The sequence below is a fragment of the Silurus meridionalis genome, chromosome 3 (genome assembly GCF_014805685.1).
Source record: "Silurus meridionalis isolate SWU-2019-XX chromosome 3, ASM1480568v1, whole genome shotgun sequence".
In the NCBI taxonomy this organism is placed as follows: domain Eukaryota; kingdom Metazoa; phylum Chordata; class Actinopteri; order Siluriformes; family Siluridae; genus Silurus; species Silurus meridionalis.
Window position 1 is genome coordinate 26,578,863 of NC_060886.1, and position 18,155 is coordinate 26,597,017.

Here is an 18,155-nt window from a genome sequence, read left to right on the forward strand (position 1 = left end):
AAGAGTCTGCATTAATTCCTCAGGAAACTTATTCCATGGGACTTCAAAGCTGTCCACCCAGTTCACACTAGGAGGGGAGGTGTTGAGAGATGAGCTTCAAGAACTCAGAACAGAAAACAAGAACTGGGAGAGAAAAGATCCTGGAGATGAACAGACAGTTTGCTTTGGGGTTTTGGAAATTTGTGCTGTAAAAAAAAGTCAAAACAGTACTTAGTTGGACATGGAATAGTTCAACTAAAATGAAAAATATCATCACGGCTTATTGCCCTATTCTTTTTCGAAATCAGGCACTAATTTGGAATGACAAGATTATAAGTAGATTACAGACAAACTTGTCTTTACAGTTGAACAGTTACTTTAACGATCACAATAATTTGTTTGCCTCACTGTTACTGTATAATAAACAGAATATAATATGTATTAAATAAATGCTTCGCAAGAATCGCCATTTCGCCACTGCTCAAATGCGAGAAAGCAAACGCTTTCAGTACCAATCAGTATTCAGCCAATCAAATTCTTTGCCCACTGGTGCTAAGGCCCAATGTTTATCATGATTGGATGATGCACAACAGTTACCTTTTCAAATGCTTGTTGAATTTTTCCTACCTTAAAACAAACACCTGAGGACAGAGACAAAACAGATTTCAGAAATTTGGATCACAACATGAAAACTGTTAACTGTGGCAAAACAATATTTCAGTTCTCAAAATCAAATAGACAAATGTGAAGGTGGACATTTTTAAGCTTTTTAGGCAGACCATTTAAGCATACAGTTTTTTTTAGAAGTCGTTATATTACAACTTTACATAGACAAAGACGATTTTATCAAACATATGTAATAATTATTTATGTCCTCTGTCCTGCATTGTGGTTTTCAATTGCACACTGCACAGAGGTCAAATATGTTTATGTATTTGTAATAAGATTAGGAGGTGTCAGGGATCCCCCTGCCACACCTCCCTTGGCCGCTGTCAGGGATCCCCCTGCCACGCCTCCCTCGGTAGCTGTCAGAGATTCACCCTGCCACGCCTCCCTCGGTAGCTTCGCGCTACCTTGTTATCCCGTGCCTGCCTGAATGACCAACAGCTGTGGCTCGTTACGGATCAGACTATATAAACTCACGTTCTCGAGTCACAGGCTGTCGGTTCTTGAGTGTCATGCTGGTGGATTCTCGTAACTGTTCGACCGCCAGCATTCCTCGTCCCAAGGTTCTTTAGAGTGCTGAGCGTCTGCGAGCGTCTGCGAGCGCGCCATGGCATCTCAGAATTCCCACGAGTCGACCGTGCCACCACAGAACATCTACAAGCGCACTGCCCTGTTTCGAGGTTTCCGTGGGCGCGCCTCTCCGCCACAGTGTCTCCAGGAGCAGGACTCTCCGCCACAGTGTCTCCACGAGCGCGCCTCTCCGCCACAGTGTCTCCAGGAGCGTGCCTCTCCGCCACAGTGTCTCCACGAGCGCGCCTCTCCGCCACAGTGTCTCCAGGAGCGTGCCTCTCCGCCACAGTGTCTCCACGAGCGCGCCTCTCCGCCACAGTGTCTCCAGGAGCGTGCCTCTCTGCCACAGACCCGTCACGAGAGCGCCTCTCCTCCACAGACCCGTCACGAGAGCGCCTCTCCGCCACAGACCCGTCACGAGGCGCCTCTCCGCCACAGACCCGTCACGAGGCGCCTCTCCGCCACAGACCCGTCACGAGGCGCCTCTCCTCCACAGACCCGTCACGAGCGCCTCTCCGCCACAGACCCGTCACGAGCGCCTCTCCGCCACAGTGTCTCCAGGGCGTGCCTCTCCGCCACAGACCCGTCACGAGCGCCTCTCCGCCACAGTGTCTCCAGGAGCGTGCCTCTCCGCCACAGACCCGTCACGAGCGCCTCTCCGCCACAGTGTCTCCAGGGCGTGCCTCTCCGCCACAGTGTCTCCAGGAGCAGGACTCTCCGCCACAGTGTCTCCAGGAGCAGGACTCTCCGCCACAGTGTCTCCAGGGCGTGCCTCTCCGCCACAGTGTCTCCACAGCGCGCCTCTCCGCCACAGTGTCTCCAGGGCGTGCCTCTCTGCCACAGACCCGTCACGAGGCGCCTCTCCTCCACAGACCCGTCACGAGGCGCCTCTCCGCCACAGTGTCTCCACGAGCGCGCCTCCGCCACAGTGTCTCCACGAGCGCGCCTCTCCGCCACAGACCCGTCACGAGGCGCCTCTCCTCCACAGACCCGTCACGAGGCGCCTCTCCGCCACAGTGTCTCCACGAGCGCGCCTCCGCCACAGTGTCTCCACAGCGCCTCTCCGCCACAGTGTCTCCAGGGCGTGCCTCTCCGCCACAGTGTCTCCACAGCGCGCCTCTCCGCCACAGTGTCTCCACGAGCGCCTCTCCGCCACAGTGTCTCCACGAGCGCGCCTCCGCCACAGTGTCTCCAGGAGCAGGACTCTCCGCCACAGTGTCTCCAGGGCGTGCCTCTCCGCCACAGTGTCTCCACGAGCGCGCCTCCGCCACAGTGTCTCCACAGCGCGCCTCTCCGCCACAGTGTCTCCAGGGCGTGCCTCTCCGCCACAGTGTCTCCACAGCGCGCCTCTCCGCCACAGTGTCTCCAGGGCGTGCCTCTCCGCCACAGTGTCTCCACGCGCCTCTCCGCCACAGTGTCTCCACGAGCGCGCCTCCGCCACAGTGTCTCCACAGCGCGCCTCTCCGCCACAGTGTCTCCAGGGCGTGCCTCTCCGCCACAGACCCGTCACGAGGCGCCTCTCCGCCACAGTGTCTCCAGGGCGTGCCTCTCCGCCACAGTGTCTCCAGGGCGTGCCTCTCCGCCACAGTGTCTCCACGAGCGCCTCTCCGCCACAGTGTCTCCAGGAGCAGGACTCTCCGCCACAGTGTCTCCACGAGCGCCTCTCCGCCACAGACCCGTCACGAGGCGCCTCTCCTCCACAGACCCGTCACGAGGCGCCTCTCCGCCACAGACCCGTCACGAGGCGCCTCTCCGCCACAGTGTCTCCAGGGCGTGCCTCTCTGCCACAGACCCGTCACGAGCGCCTCTCCGCCACAGTGTCTCCACGAGCGCCTCTCCGCCACAGACCCGTCACGAGGCGCCTCTCCTCCACAGACCCGTCACGAGGCGCCTCTCCTCCACAGACCCGTCACGAGGCGCCTCTCCGCCACAGTGTCTCCACGAGCGCCTCCGCCACAGTGTCTCCAGGGCGTGCCTCTCCGCCACAGACCCGTCACGAGGCGCCTCTCCTCCACAGACCCGTCACGAGCGCCTCTCCGCCACAGTGTCTCCAGGGCGTGCCTCTCCGCCACAGTGTCTCCAGGGCGTGCCTCTCTGCCACAGACCCGTCACGAGCGCCTCTCCGCCACAGTGTCTCCAGGAGCGTGCCTCTCTGCCACAGACCCGTCACGAGGCGCCTCTCCGCCACAGTGTCTCCAGGGCGTGCCTCTCCGCCACAGTGTCTCCAGGGCGTGCCTCTCCGCCACAGACCCGTCACGAGGCGCCTCTCCGCCACAGTGTCTCCAGGGCGTGCCTCTCCGCCACAGTGTCTCCACGCGCCTCTCCGCCACAGTGTCTCCACGCGCCTCTCCGCCACAGTGTCTCCAGGGCGTGCCTCTCCGCCACAGTGTCTCCAGGGCGTGCCTCTCCGCCACAGTGTCTCCAGGGCGTGCCTCTCCGCCACAGTGTCTCCACGAGCGCCTCTCCGCCACAGTGTCTCCAGGGCGTGCCTCTCCGCCACAGTGTCTCCACGAGCGCCTCTCCGCCACAGTGTCTCCAGGGCGTGCCTCTCCGCCACAGTGTCTCCAGGGCGTGCCTCTCCGCCACAGTGTCTCCACGAGCGCCTCTCCGCCACAGTGTCTCCAGGGCGTGCCTCTCCGCCACAGTGTCTCCAGGGCGTGCCTCTCCGCCACAGACCCGTCACGAGGCGCCTCTCCGCCACAGTGTCTCCAGGGCGTGCCTCTCCGCCACAGTGTCTCCACGAGCGCCTCTCCGCCACAGTGTCTCCACGAGCGCCTCTCCGCCACAGTGTCTCCACGAGCGCCTCTCCGCCACAGTGTCTCCAGGGCGTGCCTCTCCGCCACAGTGTCTCCACGAGCGCCTCTCCGCCACAGTGTCTCCAGGGCGTGCCTCTCTGCCACAGACCCGTCACGAGCGCCTCTCCGCCACAGACCCGTCACGAGGCGCCTCTCCGCCACAGTGTCTCCAGGAGCGTGCCTCTCCGCCACAGACCCGTCACGAGGCGCCTCTCCGCCACAGTGTCTCCAGGGCGTGCCTCTCCGCCACAGTGTCTCCACGCGCCTCTCCGCCACAGTGTCTCCAGGGCGTGCCTCTCCGCCACAGTGTCTCCAGGGCGTGCCTCTCCGCCACAGTGTCTCCAGGGCGTGCCTCTCCGCCACAGTGTCTCCAGGAGCGTGCCTCTCCGCCACAGTGTCTCCAGGAGCAGGACTCTCCGCCACAGTGTCTCCAGGGCGTGCCTCTCCGCCACAGTGTCTCCAGGAGCGTGCCTCTCCGCCACAGTGTCTCCAGGGCGTGCCTCTCCGCCACAGTGTCTCCACGAGCGCCTCTCCGCCACAGACCCGTCACGAGGCGCCTCTCCGCCACAGTGTCTCCAGGGCGTGCCTCTCCGCCACAGTGTCTCCAGGGCGTGCCTCTCCGCCACAGACCCGTCACGAGCGCCTCTCCGCCACAGTGTCTCCACGAGCGCCTCTCCGCCACAGTGTCTCCACGCGCCTCTCCGCCACAGTGTCTCCAGGAGCGTGCCTCTCCGCCACAGTGTCTCCAGGGCGTGCCTCTCCGCCACAGTGTCTCCAGGAGCGTGCCTCTCCGCCACAGTGTCTCCAGGGCGTGCCTCTCCGCCACAGTGTCTCCAGGAGCGTGCCTCTCCGCCACAGTGTCTCCAGGAGCGTGCCTCTCCGCCACAGTGTCTCCACGAGCGCGCCTCTCCGCCACAGTGTCTCCAGGAGCGTGCCTCTCCGCCACAGTGTCTCCACGAGCGCGCCTCTCCGCCACAGTGTCTCCAGGAGCGTGCCTCTCTGCCACAGACCCGTCACGAGAGCGCCTCTCCGCCACAGACCCGTCACGAGAGCGCCTCTCCGCCACAGACCCGCCGCGAGAGCGCCGAGCCGCCACAGACCTGTCACGAGAGCGCCGAGCCGGTGCCGCTCAGCCACAGAGTTCCGCCGATGGTGCCGCTCAGCCACAGAGTTCCGCCGAGGGTGCCGCTCAGCCACAGAGTTCCGCCAAGGGTGCCGCTCAGAGTCCCCAAGAGAACTCAGCCCCGTTCAAAGGCAGCGAAGAGGTCGTTGTACTGCCGCCTGGCCGCGAAGAGGGCTCCCCCCCGGGATCCACTGAAGGCGACGGCTCGCCCCCGGGCTCCACTGAAGGCGACAGCTCGCCCCCGGGCTCCACTGAAGGCGACAGCTCGCCCCCGGGCTCCACTGAAGGCGACGGCTCGCCCCCGGGCTCCACTGAAGGCGAAGGCTCGCCCCCGGGCTCCACTGAAGGCAAAGGCTTGCCCCCAAGTCCTCCTCAGGGCGACGGCTCGCCCCCAAGTCCTCCTCGGGCAATGGCTCGCCCCAGGTTCCCTGCAGGTCCACGGCTCGCCCCAGGTTCCCCGCAGGGTGACGTCGGGCCTCCAGGCTCCCCACAGGGCGACGTCGGGCCTCCAGGTTCCCGCAGGGTGACATCGGGCCCCAAGTCCTCTTCAGGTCGATGGCTCGCCCCAGGTTCCCCGCAGGTCCACGGCTCGCTCCCAGGTTCCCGCAGGGCGACGCCGGGCCTCCAGGCTCCCCGCAGGGTGACGCGGGCCTCCAGGTTCCCGTGGGGTGACGTCGGGCCTCGGGTTCCCCGCAGGGTGACGTCGGGCCTCCGGGTTCCCCGCAGGGCAAAGTCGAGCCTCCAGGTTCCCCGCAGGGTGACGTCGGGCCTCCGGGTTCCGCCCGATGGTGCCGCTCAGCCACAGAGTTCCGCCGAGGTGCCGCTCAGCCACAGAGTTCCGCCAAGGGTGCCGCTCAGAGTCCCCAAGAGAACTCAGCCCCGTTCAAAGGCAGCGAAGAGGTCGTTGTACTGCCGCCTGGCCGCGAAGAGGGCTCCCCCCCGGGATCCACTGAAGGCGACGGCTCGCCCCGGGCTCCACTGAAGGCGACGGCTCGCCCCCAGGCTCCACTGAAGGCGACAGCTCGCCCCCGGGCTCCACTGAAGGCAAAGGCTCGCCCCCGGGCTCCACTGAAGGCGAAGGCTCGCCCCCGGGCTCCACTGAAGGCAAAGGCTTGCCCCCAAGTCCTCCTCAGGGCGACGGCTCGCCCCCAAGTCCTCCTCGGGGCAATGGCTCGCCCCCAGGTTCCCTGCAGGCCCACGGCTCGCCCCCAGGTTTCCCGCAGGTTGACGGCTCGCCTCCAGGCTCCCCACAGGGCGACGTCGGGCCTCCAGGTTCCCCGCAGGGTGACATCGGGCCCCCAAGTCCTCTTCAGGTCGATGGCTCGCCCCCAGGTTCCCCGCAGGTCCACGGCTCGCTCCCAGGTTCCCCGCAGGGCGACGTCGGGCCTCCAGGCTCCCCGCAGGGTGACGTCGGGCCTCCAGGTTCCCCGTAGGGTGACGTCGGGCCTCCGGGTTCCCCGCAGGGTGACGTCGGGCCTCCGGGTTCCCCGCAGGGCGAAGTCGGGCCTCTGGGTTCCTCCGAGGGCGAAGTCGGGCCTCCGGGTTCCCCGCAGGGCAAAGTCGAGCCTCCAGGTTCCCCGCATGACGACGTCGGGCCTCCAGGCTCCCCGCAGGGTGACGCCGGGCCTCCAGGCTCCCCGCATGACGACGTCGGCCCTCCAGGTCCCTCTGACGACGGCAAAGCTCTCCAGAGGCCCTCCGAGGGTGTCGTTACGGTCCAACGTCCTGCCGAAGGTGCCCCTGTGTTCCTGGTCTCCTCCGTGGACGTCGCTCGGCCTCTGGTCTTTGCCGTGGACGTCGCTCGGCCTCTGGTCTCCGCCGTAGACGCCGATCGGCCTCCGGCCTTTGTTGTGGACAGCATACGGTTCCGGTTTCATGCTGTGGAGGTCACGCCACCGCTGGTCTCCGCCAAGAGCTTTGCTCAGCCTCCGGTCCTGTCGAGGGCCATTGTCCCATTCCTAATCCCATGCCGCTTCGCCTTGGGCCCCTTTCGGTCTTCCCCTGTTCCACGGCGGTGCTCACGGGGCCTCTTTTGACCCTGGTCGGTTGGAGAGGCCTTCCTCAGAGTGCCCTGGCCCGCCTGGCGTTGGTGGGTTGTGGGGCGTCGGGTGCCGCCCCTGGAGGGGGGGGTACTGTCAGGGATCCCCCTGCCACGCCTCCCTCGGCCGCTGTCAGGGATCCCCCTGCCACGCCTCCTTCTGTAGCTGTCAGAGATTCACCCTGCCACGCCTCCCTCGGTAGCTGTCACGCTACCTTGTTATCCTGTGCCTGCCTGAACGACCGACAGCTGTGGCTCGTTACGGATCAGACTATATAAACTCACATTCTCGAGTCACAGGCTGTCGGTTCTTGAGTGTCATGCTGGTGGATTCCCGTGACTGTTCGAACCGCCAGCATTCCCCGCTGGTTCTGTATCCCGATTCCGTTCCGTGTGGATTACTCTTTCCCTCTGGAGTTTACTTTCGTTTTTGTGAACGCTTTTCCTTTGGATTGCTCGTCCCGAGTGGATGTACTTTGAGTTGAGTGACTCTTCGTGTTTTGTGTGTGCCTTTTTGGTTGTGTTTTGGAATTAAACATGATTGACTTACTTCCGCTTCCACGTCATGGTCGTCAGCCTGACAGGAGGGCAATTCCATTGAACAACCTTACAATAAAAAAAAAATTCAGTTTTTACCAAAGGTTTTTTTTAATTTATAACACGTTTATTTCCCTTTTGTAAAATAGAAAGACAAAATTATTATTTTTTTATGGTAACTAATACAGTATGTTGTAAATTTTACTGCAATAAACTATGTTTTTATATGGTTTTTAACTGTTAAATTAAAGGTCTTATAAGACCTTTAATGCAGGCAATAATCAATAAACAAATGTCACATATAAAACAAATAATAGAAAAAGTTACATAACGTGATCAGCATAAAACAGAATATTTTAGCAATACAGTTTACTAAGGAAATGTTAAAGGATCACTATACCTGGCAATATAGACACACAGAGACTGTGTGGGAAGTTCTAACTATAGAATGCTTCCCTGAGTGTTTCGCCAAGTTACCTTAAATACCCAAACCATCGTAAACACTTGTAAATTCAAAGTGATAAAAGCTTTGCACACCCTTTCTTGGGACAGGATGTGACCTAAAAACCAAATGTGACCTAGACCACCTGTTAAGGATCTTCTCCGGGGCAACCCTTATGTCAGTAGGGCAGAATTTCCCCAAACCTGGGGTCTGGTCTACTGATATGGGACTGAGATCATATTTCCAATCACACTGAGACCTTTAAAATTATACTAAACATGTGAAGGTAAAATGTATACATTCCTAAATTGTAATTACTGCATTATGTAAGTAAAGTAAATTGAATTCCGGGACCTTCTAAGTCACCTTTCCATGATCCGGCCATCTCCCCAGGAGGGAAAGAGGGGGGCTCAAGGATGGGTGACTGGGCAGCTGAACAAATGGCTTTCTCTCCTCAGATCAAAGAGATCCTCTCCTCAGATTAGAAGGTTTATTGTTTTGTTGCATGTTAGTTCTCGGGGTCTGGCCTCATGAAGTTGCATGGCAGGTCTCGGGGTCTGGTACCATGAACAGATCTGACCATCCTTACATATTTATATTTTACTTAACTCTGCCTTTCGCATGTATATCGTGTGCACTAAAATCATCAACTGCTTGCTTATTTACACTGAAATGCAGTGGAGGGCCGTGTATTTGGTCCCTGGGCCTTCAGTGGGGACTTATCTGACGTAATCCACCTCTTAATACCATGACTATTACGTTGCAATTATAGAAACCATCAATATTATACAAAAACGCTTTATAACAATACGTAGTATTACAGAGAGAGAGAGAGAGAGAGAGGCATTTCACACCTACATCATCTGGAGCAGTTTAGAATCAATATTTGTCTAATAAAATGACAAAAACAATAAAATACAACCTACTCACTAGAGATGCATACTAATAATTCACAACACTCCTCAGAGGCTGTAAGCCAGTGTTACTGCTCATATTTGCTGGTCTGGAAGTGGTAAACAAACCCTTTCCTGGGCTAAGACAAGCTAGCTAGCTTCAGGGTTGGCCGACCTCTCCTCACGATGTATAGCTTTTCTGGAAAATGGATTTTTAAATATGTCCAAGACCAAAAAAATTTATCTTTCTCCTGAGTCTAACTCAGATGTATTAATGTGTGCAGAGCACTACAGACGTGTTTTGCCAGTTGAACTTGGCTGTAACAGATTCCGTCTGACCAAACAATCAGAGGAAGGGAAAATGATGATGTTATTCTATTAGCTGGCCCTGTAAGACAAATATGAAATCTTTAGGTTACCTTCGTAACCCTTGTTTTTTGATAACAGGAGTAAGGTATCTTACTATGGGAATCACCTCGGGCGTGACCAATCCTGGAAGCACCAATCACACCACGTCTGTTGGTTGACTGACCAATCACAACAGAGATGTGGGAGTCCCGCCTCCCTATGCACACTGCTGCTGACTGTCCCTGCCTCATTCCCAACATATCTCTTCTCAGTGCACTACCAGGAGCGAAGTGTGGTGAGATATCTCACTCCTGTTATCAGAGAACCGGGGTAACAAAGGTAACTGCAATACCTGCAATAAGTACTTTTTTCCTTATTTGTATTTATACATTGTGTTGTGTATATACTGTATACTATATAGTATGTGTCTATTCTTTTATATGTTTGCATTTTTTTTTTTGCTGCTGTAACAAAAAAATTTCCCCACTGTGGGACGAATAAAGGTATATCTTATCTTATCTTATCTTATCTTATCTTATCTTATCTTATCTTATCTTATCTTATCTTATCTTATCTTTCCACCCAGCTTTCCACCCTTCACTGAAGAGAGCGGAAATTAAACCATCCTCGCTACAACGTTTCCATCTTCTTTTTTCTTTTTTTTCTTTTTTTCTTTTTCTTTTTTTACACTCTTAGGACGGAATGAGCCAACGAAGGTTCCATGATGTCCAGCCTAAAAAATCTGACAAAAGTGTGTGGCGAAGCATGCTGCTGCACAAATGTACTTAATTGAAATGCCCTTAATCAGCACCCATGAGTTGGCCAGGCCTTGGGTACTATGAGCCCTCAGCCCTTCTGGATGGCTAAGACCCATGCTATTATAACCCAATATAATAGCTTCCACTAGCCAGTGTGACAGGCGCTTCCCGGGAAACAGGTTTTCCCTTACAAGAATCAGCCTGTGAAACAAATAGCTGATTACTCCATCTTAATCCCTTCTTCCTGTCCACATAGTGATGTAACGCACTGACCGAGCACAAACAATGAAGCCTCTCCTCCTCGAGCGAGGAAAAAGGAGGCAAATGAATAACTAGCAAATCCACCTGCCATCAGGTGAAAGCTGACTCGCTCACCTTAGGGACAAATGCCAGATTAGTCTTGAGACACTCACAAGAAATCCATAGCAAAGGGCATACAGGAGTTATGAACTGACAAAGCATTTAGTTCACTAACACGCTTTGTGGTGGAAAGAACTAATAACAAAGCAACATCCAGCGAAAGGAGCTTCAAACCAACACTTTCTATCGGCTTAAAAGGAGGCTGAGAGAGCGGACTAAGGACCACAGACAAATCTGACGGCAGAATAAGCGGCTTTGACAACGTGTTCAGGCACTGCGCCATCTTCATAAACCCGCACACAAGCGGGTGATGACCAAAAGTATTTCAGTCAATCCCTAGATGGCATGCAAAAACAGGGTGTTCTGCCACAGAGAAAAGAATAGAGGGGAATGAGTGTTTTCATGCGAGGCAAAAAGATCATTGGCAGCCCGGCCAAACCTCCCCATAACAGGTCCACCACCTAAGGGTGGAGAGTCCACTTCCCGTACAGGGGATTTGCTGTGGACAAGAGATCCGCGCCGCATTCATTACTCCCGGGACCATAATGACTGAAAATGCTTCATGCCCCACACTATTAGTTCTCGTGCTAGAGTAGAATGTGTTCCATCTTGGCGATTTATAATAAAACAGCGGAGACACAAGGCGCATGTGGCAGGGCATCCAGGTGATCACAAACTACAAGACAACATCACCTGCTTGTGACCTTGGCACCTCCCTCCCAGATGCACTGAATGACTTCTATGCAGATCAGGAACAGCATCTCCAGCACCACCATACTGAGCACTGGAGCCCCTCAGGGCTTTGTGCTTAGCCCACTGCTGTTCACTGCTGACTCACAACTGTGTAGCAATGCACAGCTCGAACCGCATCGTCAAGATTGCCGATTACACAACTGGGTGGGTCTCATCAGCAAGAACGGTGAGTCAGCATACAGAACAGAGGTGCAACGGTTAACAGCCTGGTGTGGAGCCTAACCATTGACAAAACCAAAGAGATGGTTGTGGACGTCAGGAGAGCACAGAGCGCCCATTCTTCAATGATCATCGATGGATCCTTAATGGAGATCATCAAGAGCACCAAATTCCTTTGTGTTCATCTGGCGGATAACCTCACCTGGTCACTCAACACCAGCTCCATCACCAAAAAAGCTCAGCAGCATCTTTACTTTCTGAGAAGGCTGAGGAAAGCTCATCTCCCTCCCCCCATCCTGACCATGTTCTTCAGATGGACCATTGAGAACATCCTATGCAGCTGCATCACTGCCTGGTTTGGGAACTGCACCGTCTCGGATCGCAAGACCCTACAGAGGATAGTAAGGACAGCTGAGAAGATTATCGGAGTCTCTCTTCCCTCTATCATAGACATTTACACCACATGCTGCATCCGCAAAGCCAACAGCATTGTGGACGACCACACACCCGTCACACACATTCTTCACCCTCCTGCCATCAGGAAAGCGGTTCTGAAGAATGGAACTCACACACACACACACACACACACACACACACACACACACACACACACACACACTCATTTACTCACTCAAATGTGTGCTACCGAACTGTACAACCTGAACTCAACACACACTCATTACTCATCTCAATCCATTGCACCATAATTTATTTATTATTATTTATACTCGACCATATTACACTGTTTACATGCTGTTTTTTGTACCTCTCGGCTGCTGCTACTGCTGTTTTTTGCACTGCATTGTGTTTGTTTATATATACTCTCAGTATAGTTTTTTTAATAGTTCTTTTTGCAGAGTACTGTATATATTCAGGGTATACAGTAGGTTTATTGGTCAGCGCTATATCTTGGATTATGTTTTCTGTCTGCACTGTCTGTCTGTACTGTTTTTCGTCTGCACTTCTGCACTAGGTTGCACTTGATGCACTTTTTGTAGCTTTGTTTTGTATTGTAGCTCTATGTTGTTTTGTGTAGCACCAGGGTTCTGGAGGATTGTTGTCTTGTTTTTACTGTGTACTGTGTGTAGTAGAAATGACAATAAAAGCCTCTTGACTCTTGACTTGATATGTCACCGCAGTCTTGTCCGATCTTACCTAGACGTGGTGACACCTGCATGAAATGTTTCAAAAAGTTCCAGGAAGTGTATGTGCACTATTCTTCCCTCGCACACCACACCCCAACCTGTGAGCAACACATTTGAAAGAGCTATCACATTGCAGTTGAGTTCGCGCTACCCAGCACTGAAACTCTCTCATTCGCAACAGTCCCAATTGGATGACAGACACTGCCAAAGCCATCAGCCCTATAAGGCGTAAACAGAGTCTGAATGGGACTCTCTTCCCTCTCTAAAAGACCTGATGCGCTCCTCTGATAGAAAAACCTGATACAGGTCTGAGTTCAGCCTGAGACCCAGGTAGATTATTTCCAGTGTGGGCAACAAGCAGCTTTTTGTCTCGTTTATTCTGAAGCCTAAGCCCTTCGGATGAGACACAAGCATATTCATATCCACCTCCGCCTGCCGTCGTGACGGAGCATAGAGGAGGAGATCATCCTAATATGCTGACATTTTGAGACCTGATGTTCTCAGTGGTGATAGTGCAGCTTTGGCACATTTGGTAAAAACCCTTGGGGCTAGTGCCAGCCAGAAGTCAAATGTTTTTAGGCTGTGCCCCGATATACCAGTGGCATATGGGCCCTGAATCCTGTCTGTCCCCCTCTGGAAGTAGAGGCAAAACTCGGACACATAGGTTGGAGGTAGCGAGCAGTAGGCTTTCTGGGGAGGCATGTTTTAAACGCTTCCCCATCCTTCTGCAATGACACAGATCTCTTTCCACAAGGCTGAGTCGGGTGACCCAGCATCATTCTGCCTCCCCATCTCTTCCATGAGCTCCAGTTTGTATGCCGTGAGCAGTGAGGTGGCATTCAAAGCTCTAGCCACCAGGGCAGAGGAACAGTATAACTTTTGGAAAATATAGGTAGGGTCTCTTTGTCCCCAAACTCTCCATATTGTGCACCTCTAATCTAAAGAAACCCTTAACATGTACTCTATGTGAGAAGGGTTTGTCCCATGGAAGCATGCAGGGATATCTGGAATCAGCTGCTTAACTGGGGAAGCGTGTGATGGCAGCCTCTTCCAATAATATATATCCGTCTCAGCACCACTTTTTGATAGGGCCAGTCGATAGAGAGCTTTTTGGCTGCTCTCCTACACATCTCAAAGAGGTCCAGCTCACCTGGCTTGGGGGAAGGGCCCATAGCACTTCCAGGCCTGGAAAGAAGATTGGGAGAGAGGATAGCATCCTTCTTGTCTTCTTCCAAATCTTCCTCCAAAAGACGAGCAACCTCATTCTCTTCTTCCTCCTTTTTCTATTCCCCCACCATAGGGTTTGAATCAAAGAGCAGAGGAAGGTCAGGAGACACTTCATCCATCAACATCAGCTACACCGTGCCTGAGAAGCAGCCTTGTCTTTCTCTGCGGTGGTGGATAAAGACATTAGTCTCCTTTATTCGCAGGCCGCGACTCGCATTCGGCACTCTAGAACCCTTAATGGGAAATTAGAGAAATGCAGGCATCACTCGGGATTAGCGAGCACAGCGTGTGCGTGTCTAACTCCAAAAAACACTCTATACACAGGGGATGAGAGTCTTTGGATAAGATCATAGATCCACATGCACACGGTTGTGAAGGATCTTTCCCCACCGCTGTGCAACTGGATGGGCTCACAGTCGCCAAAACAGAGATGCGAACACCGGGAGATAAACAAGATCCCCACAACGTGCATCTCGAAATCAGGTCTTGTAGCGATTATCCTTCCTTACCCCACTTAACACAAGGTGAAAAAAAGGAACAGCAGAAGAAAAATATTACCCTTAACAGTGAGTATCTCCCTCAAAAAGAAGCAGCCACGCTTGGAGACGTACCTCAATGGCTCATCCGTAAACAGTTTAGCAGCCACCCTTAAGAGGATCTGCTGAGGATAGCTTCCTAAAAAGATCTTTACGGAGAAGAGAAGAGAATGAGGCAGGGACCATCAGCAGCGGTGTATATAGAGAGACGGGACTCTCGCACCACTGTCTTAATTGGTCTGTCAACCGACAGACATGGTGTGATTGGTGCTTACAGGATTGGTCAGGCCTGAGGCAATTCCCATAGTGAGATACCAAACTGATGCTTAAAAAACTGATTGGTTGAAAAAACAGAGCCAATTCTGAACTATGGTAAAAACACCTGCAGAACAGACTTTGAAGGCCCTTGGCAGATTTGAAAGCATTAGAAGAAACATTGCATCCCTTTTGGTCCTCCCATATGTGGCATCTTGGTGACACATTGTTGTGGACACATGTCAGTCTAAGCCCTCTAACAATGTCTGTTGATTTATATCCACAGAACAGTCATCATCCCCAGCTTTCCTGCTTTCCTGTTTGTCTTCTCTCTCTTTCTCTACATATTTCCTCACAAATGTTGTGTTGAGACTGTACTGGAATCCTGTGGGTGACTCAACAGGTATTTTCTTTCCAGCTTTTCTGACCATCATGTGAGGTGTTGCACAGAATGGTTTCGTAACGCGGGAAGTGTTAGGCTCCAACCTACACGTTCTTACCCTACGTGCGTGTCTGTGGGTTATTGGCTTGTTCTGCCTATCAGATCGTCCACACTGAAATCAGAGCACTGATAAGGAGCTGAAGATCACTTTACTTGTTTTATTGACAATCAAGTCATGAATCTGCCACAGTGGATTACACCATGCATCTCATCTTTTTATCCTCTCTCTCTCTTGCTGACTTCTTTTTCCCATGACTTGAATCATGGGGCACTATTCTCGCGGTATTATCTCTGACTCCAATTCAAAGCTGCAGCACATCCACTATGGCCTTAAACTTTACTCCCTACAGTGTGGTGAACTTATCGGACTTGTCCTGCCTGATCAAAACACGATCTCCAACATATACAGTGAGGAAAATAAGTATTTGAACACCCTGCTATTTTGCAAGTTCTCCCACTTAGAAATCATGGAGGGGTCTGAAATTGTCATCGTAGGTGCATGTCCACTGTGAAAGAAAAAAATCCAGAAATCACAATGGATGATTTTTTAACTATTTATTTGTATGATACAGCTGCAAATAAGTATTTGAACACCTGAGAAAGTCAATGTTAATATTTGGTACAGTAGCCTTTGTTTGCAATTACAGAGGTCAAACGTTTCCTGTAGTTTTTCACCAGGTTTGCACACACTGCAGGAGGGATTTTGGCCCACTCCTCCACACAGATCTTTTCTAGATCAGTCAGGTTTCTGGCCTGTCGCTGAGAAACACAGAGTTTGAGCTCCCTCCAAAGATTCTCTATTGGGTTTAGGTCTGGAGACTGGCTAGGCATGCCAGAACCTTGATATGCTTCTTACAGAGCCACTCCTTGGTTATCCTGGCTGTGTGGTTTGGGTCATTGTCATGTTGGAAGACCCAGCCTCGACCCATCTTCAATGCTTCAACTGAGAGAAGGATGTTGTTCCCCAAAATCTCGCAATACATGGCCCCGGTCATCCTCTCCCTAATACAGTGCAGTCGCCCTGTCTTAGTGTATTACCAACAGTAACCTTGGAAACGGTGGTCCCAGCTCTTTTCAGGTCATTGACCAGCTCCTCTCGTGTAGTTTTGGGCTGATTTCTCACCTTCCTTAGGATCCATGAGACCCCACAAGGTGAGATCTTGCATGGAGCCCCAGTCCGAGGGAGATTGACAGTCATGTTTAGCTTCTTTCATTTACTAATGATTGCTCCAACAGTGGACCTTTATTTACCAAGTTGCTTGGCAATTTCCCCATAGCCCTTTCCAGCCTTGTGGAGGTGTACAATTTTGTCTCTAGTGTCTTTGGACAGCTCTTTGGTCTTGGCCATGTTATTAGTTGGATTCTTACTGATTGTATGGGGTGGACAGGTGTCTTTATGCAGCTAACGACCTCAAACAGGTGCATCTAATTTAGGATAATAAATGTAGTGGAGGTGGACATTGTAAAGGCAGACAGGTCTTTGAGGGTCAGAATTCTAGCTGATAGATAGGTGTTCAAATAGTTATTTGCAGCTGTATCATACAAATAAATAGTTTAAAAATCATATATTGTGATTTCTGGATTTTTTTTTTTTTTAGATTATGTCTCTCACAGTGGACATGCACCTATGATGACAATTTCAGACCCCTCCATTATTTCTAAGTGGGGGAATTTGCAAAATAGCAGAGTGTTCAAATACTTGTTTTCCTCACTGTACATTTAAGCATTCTGCTTTGCAATGACCTGCATACAGTTTATATATACATTTTTTCTCTGCATTGTAGTTGTAAACTTGGAGATCTGTGAGTTCAGGTAACTTGCAGTTTCATTTTTCTTTTAAACAGAAGTTCAGCTAGGCTTTTGCCTGCTGTGTTATGCACAATTCCTCTGTACACTGTTACATACTTCCTGAGTTTTTTCACCTATTAAGTGCTTCTGACTGGGCCATACAAATACGTTTCATGATAGAGGCATAATGTCATTTAACTTTACTATTTGCTAGGGCGTTGTTTTTAGGTGTTCAATTCCATATTGATGTGGCCCACGGGCCTTGAGTTTGACACATATGCTCTAGACTGACAATCACGTTTAAATTTGTAGTGGAGGTCAGTATGTCATACTTATAGTTCCTGCTGTGATAATACACCACAACTAAGATCAAGTGTTTCAAAGGCAAATGTCCCAGTAAATCCACTTCTAGCTCTTGCCATGCTCTAACAGGCAATGGTAAAGGTTGCAGTGGCTTTGGAGCATCAGGTCAAGAAACAATTTGACAGTCATGACATGATTTACAGTGTCTTTCAGCAGCTCTGTCTATGCCATGCCACCATTCTTTCGTATGAGATGCTGCTTGGTTCCAGCTATGCTTAGATGTCCTTCATGAACTAGTACTTGTCACAGGCTGGCTACTTGTGCTTGTATTTGCCTTTGAAAGAAAGAAAGGCCTCCAGTGCAACCAATATCCCATTGTTCTCAGGTGTTAATATGAATATGTTAATATGTGAAAAGAGTAACCATGACTAACTATACATCATTCTAAAGGTAAGCCTTAAACAGCGATTTTACATCACTGTTTTTCAATGGAAAATGTATAACGTATGTATTTGCTGAATGTGTGTAAGCAGTACACACAAACTACGAGTCACAAACACATAAACCTCTGCTAATCCCGGTTTATTAGGAAGAATAAGGCTCAAACATGCTGTAAAGCATTTTTGCTCCAACCGAACAATAGTGTTGTAATTTAGAGTTTATGTTTATGTTTATGTTTATGTCACAGAACTTTGGCTGGTGTTGGCAGAACTTTGGCTAAAATAAACAAATATAGCTGGTAGAATACAATGTTACATAAGGCTTGAGACCACATAATAAATAATAATAATAATAAAAAAAGTAAAAGAGGCCGGAATCTTGGGTTGAGTCTCCACTTGTCAGGGATCCACCTGCTACGCCCTTTTTGGTGGCTCTCTATGCCTCCGCTCTCCCTAGAGCTCCAGGTTTAACCACGCACACCTGGGGCTCATCATCAATCATGCCTTCACCCTCTCTGGAGCTCCAGGCCTAATCACGCACACCTGAAGCTCCTTATCACTCCACCCCGCTACGCTTCTCCCAAAGCACTCCTCGGAC

The 18,155-nt window shown here is 51.9% G+C and overlaps 1 protein-coding gene across 1 annotated transcript; it reads left to right on the forward strand.

Annotated features, from left to right (window-relative positions):
- The first annotated feature begins 1,252 nt into the window (after positions 1-1,252).
- On the forward strand, positions 1,253-7,169 carry LOC124382731 (collagen alpha-1(I) chain-like). Its single transcript, XM_046844937.1, has 6 exons — positions 1,253-1,355; positions 2,030-2,145; positions 5,204-6,039; positions 6,089-6,542; positions 6,597-6,867; positions 6,958-7,169. The coding sequence occupies exons 1-6, from the start codon at positions 1,253-1,255 to the stop codon at positions 7,167-7,169; spliced, it is 1,992 nt and encodes a 663-aa protein (XP_046700893.1).
- Positions 7,170-18,155: the final 10,986 nt, after the last annotated feature.

What these genes read in the sequence shown, in the direction of transcription:
- LOC124382731 (XM_046844937.1), top strand. Translation starts at nt 1,253, where the DNA reads ATGGCATCTCAGAATTCCCACGAGTCGACCGTGCCACCACAGAACATC. An exon ending in GCGCGCCTCTCCGCCACAGT is followed by an intron (nt 1,356 to 2,029) that starts GTCTCCAGGAGC and finishes TCTCCGCCACAG; the next exon opens with TGTCTCCAGGGCGTGCCTCT. An exon ending in GGTCCAACGTCCTGCCGAAG is followed by an intron (nt 6,868 to 6,957) that starts GTGCCCCTGTGT and finishes TCTCCGCCGTAG; the next exon opens with ACGCCGATCGGCCTCCGGCC.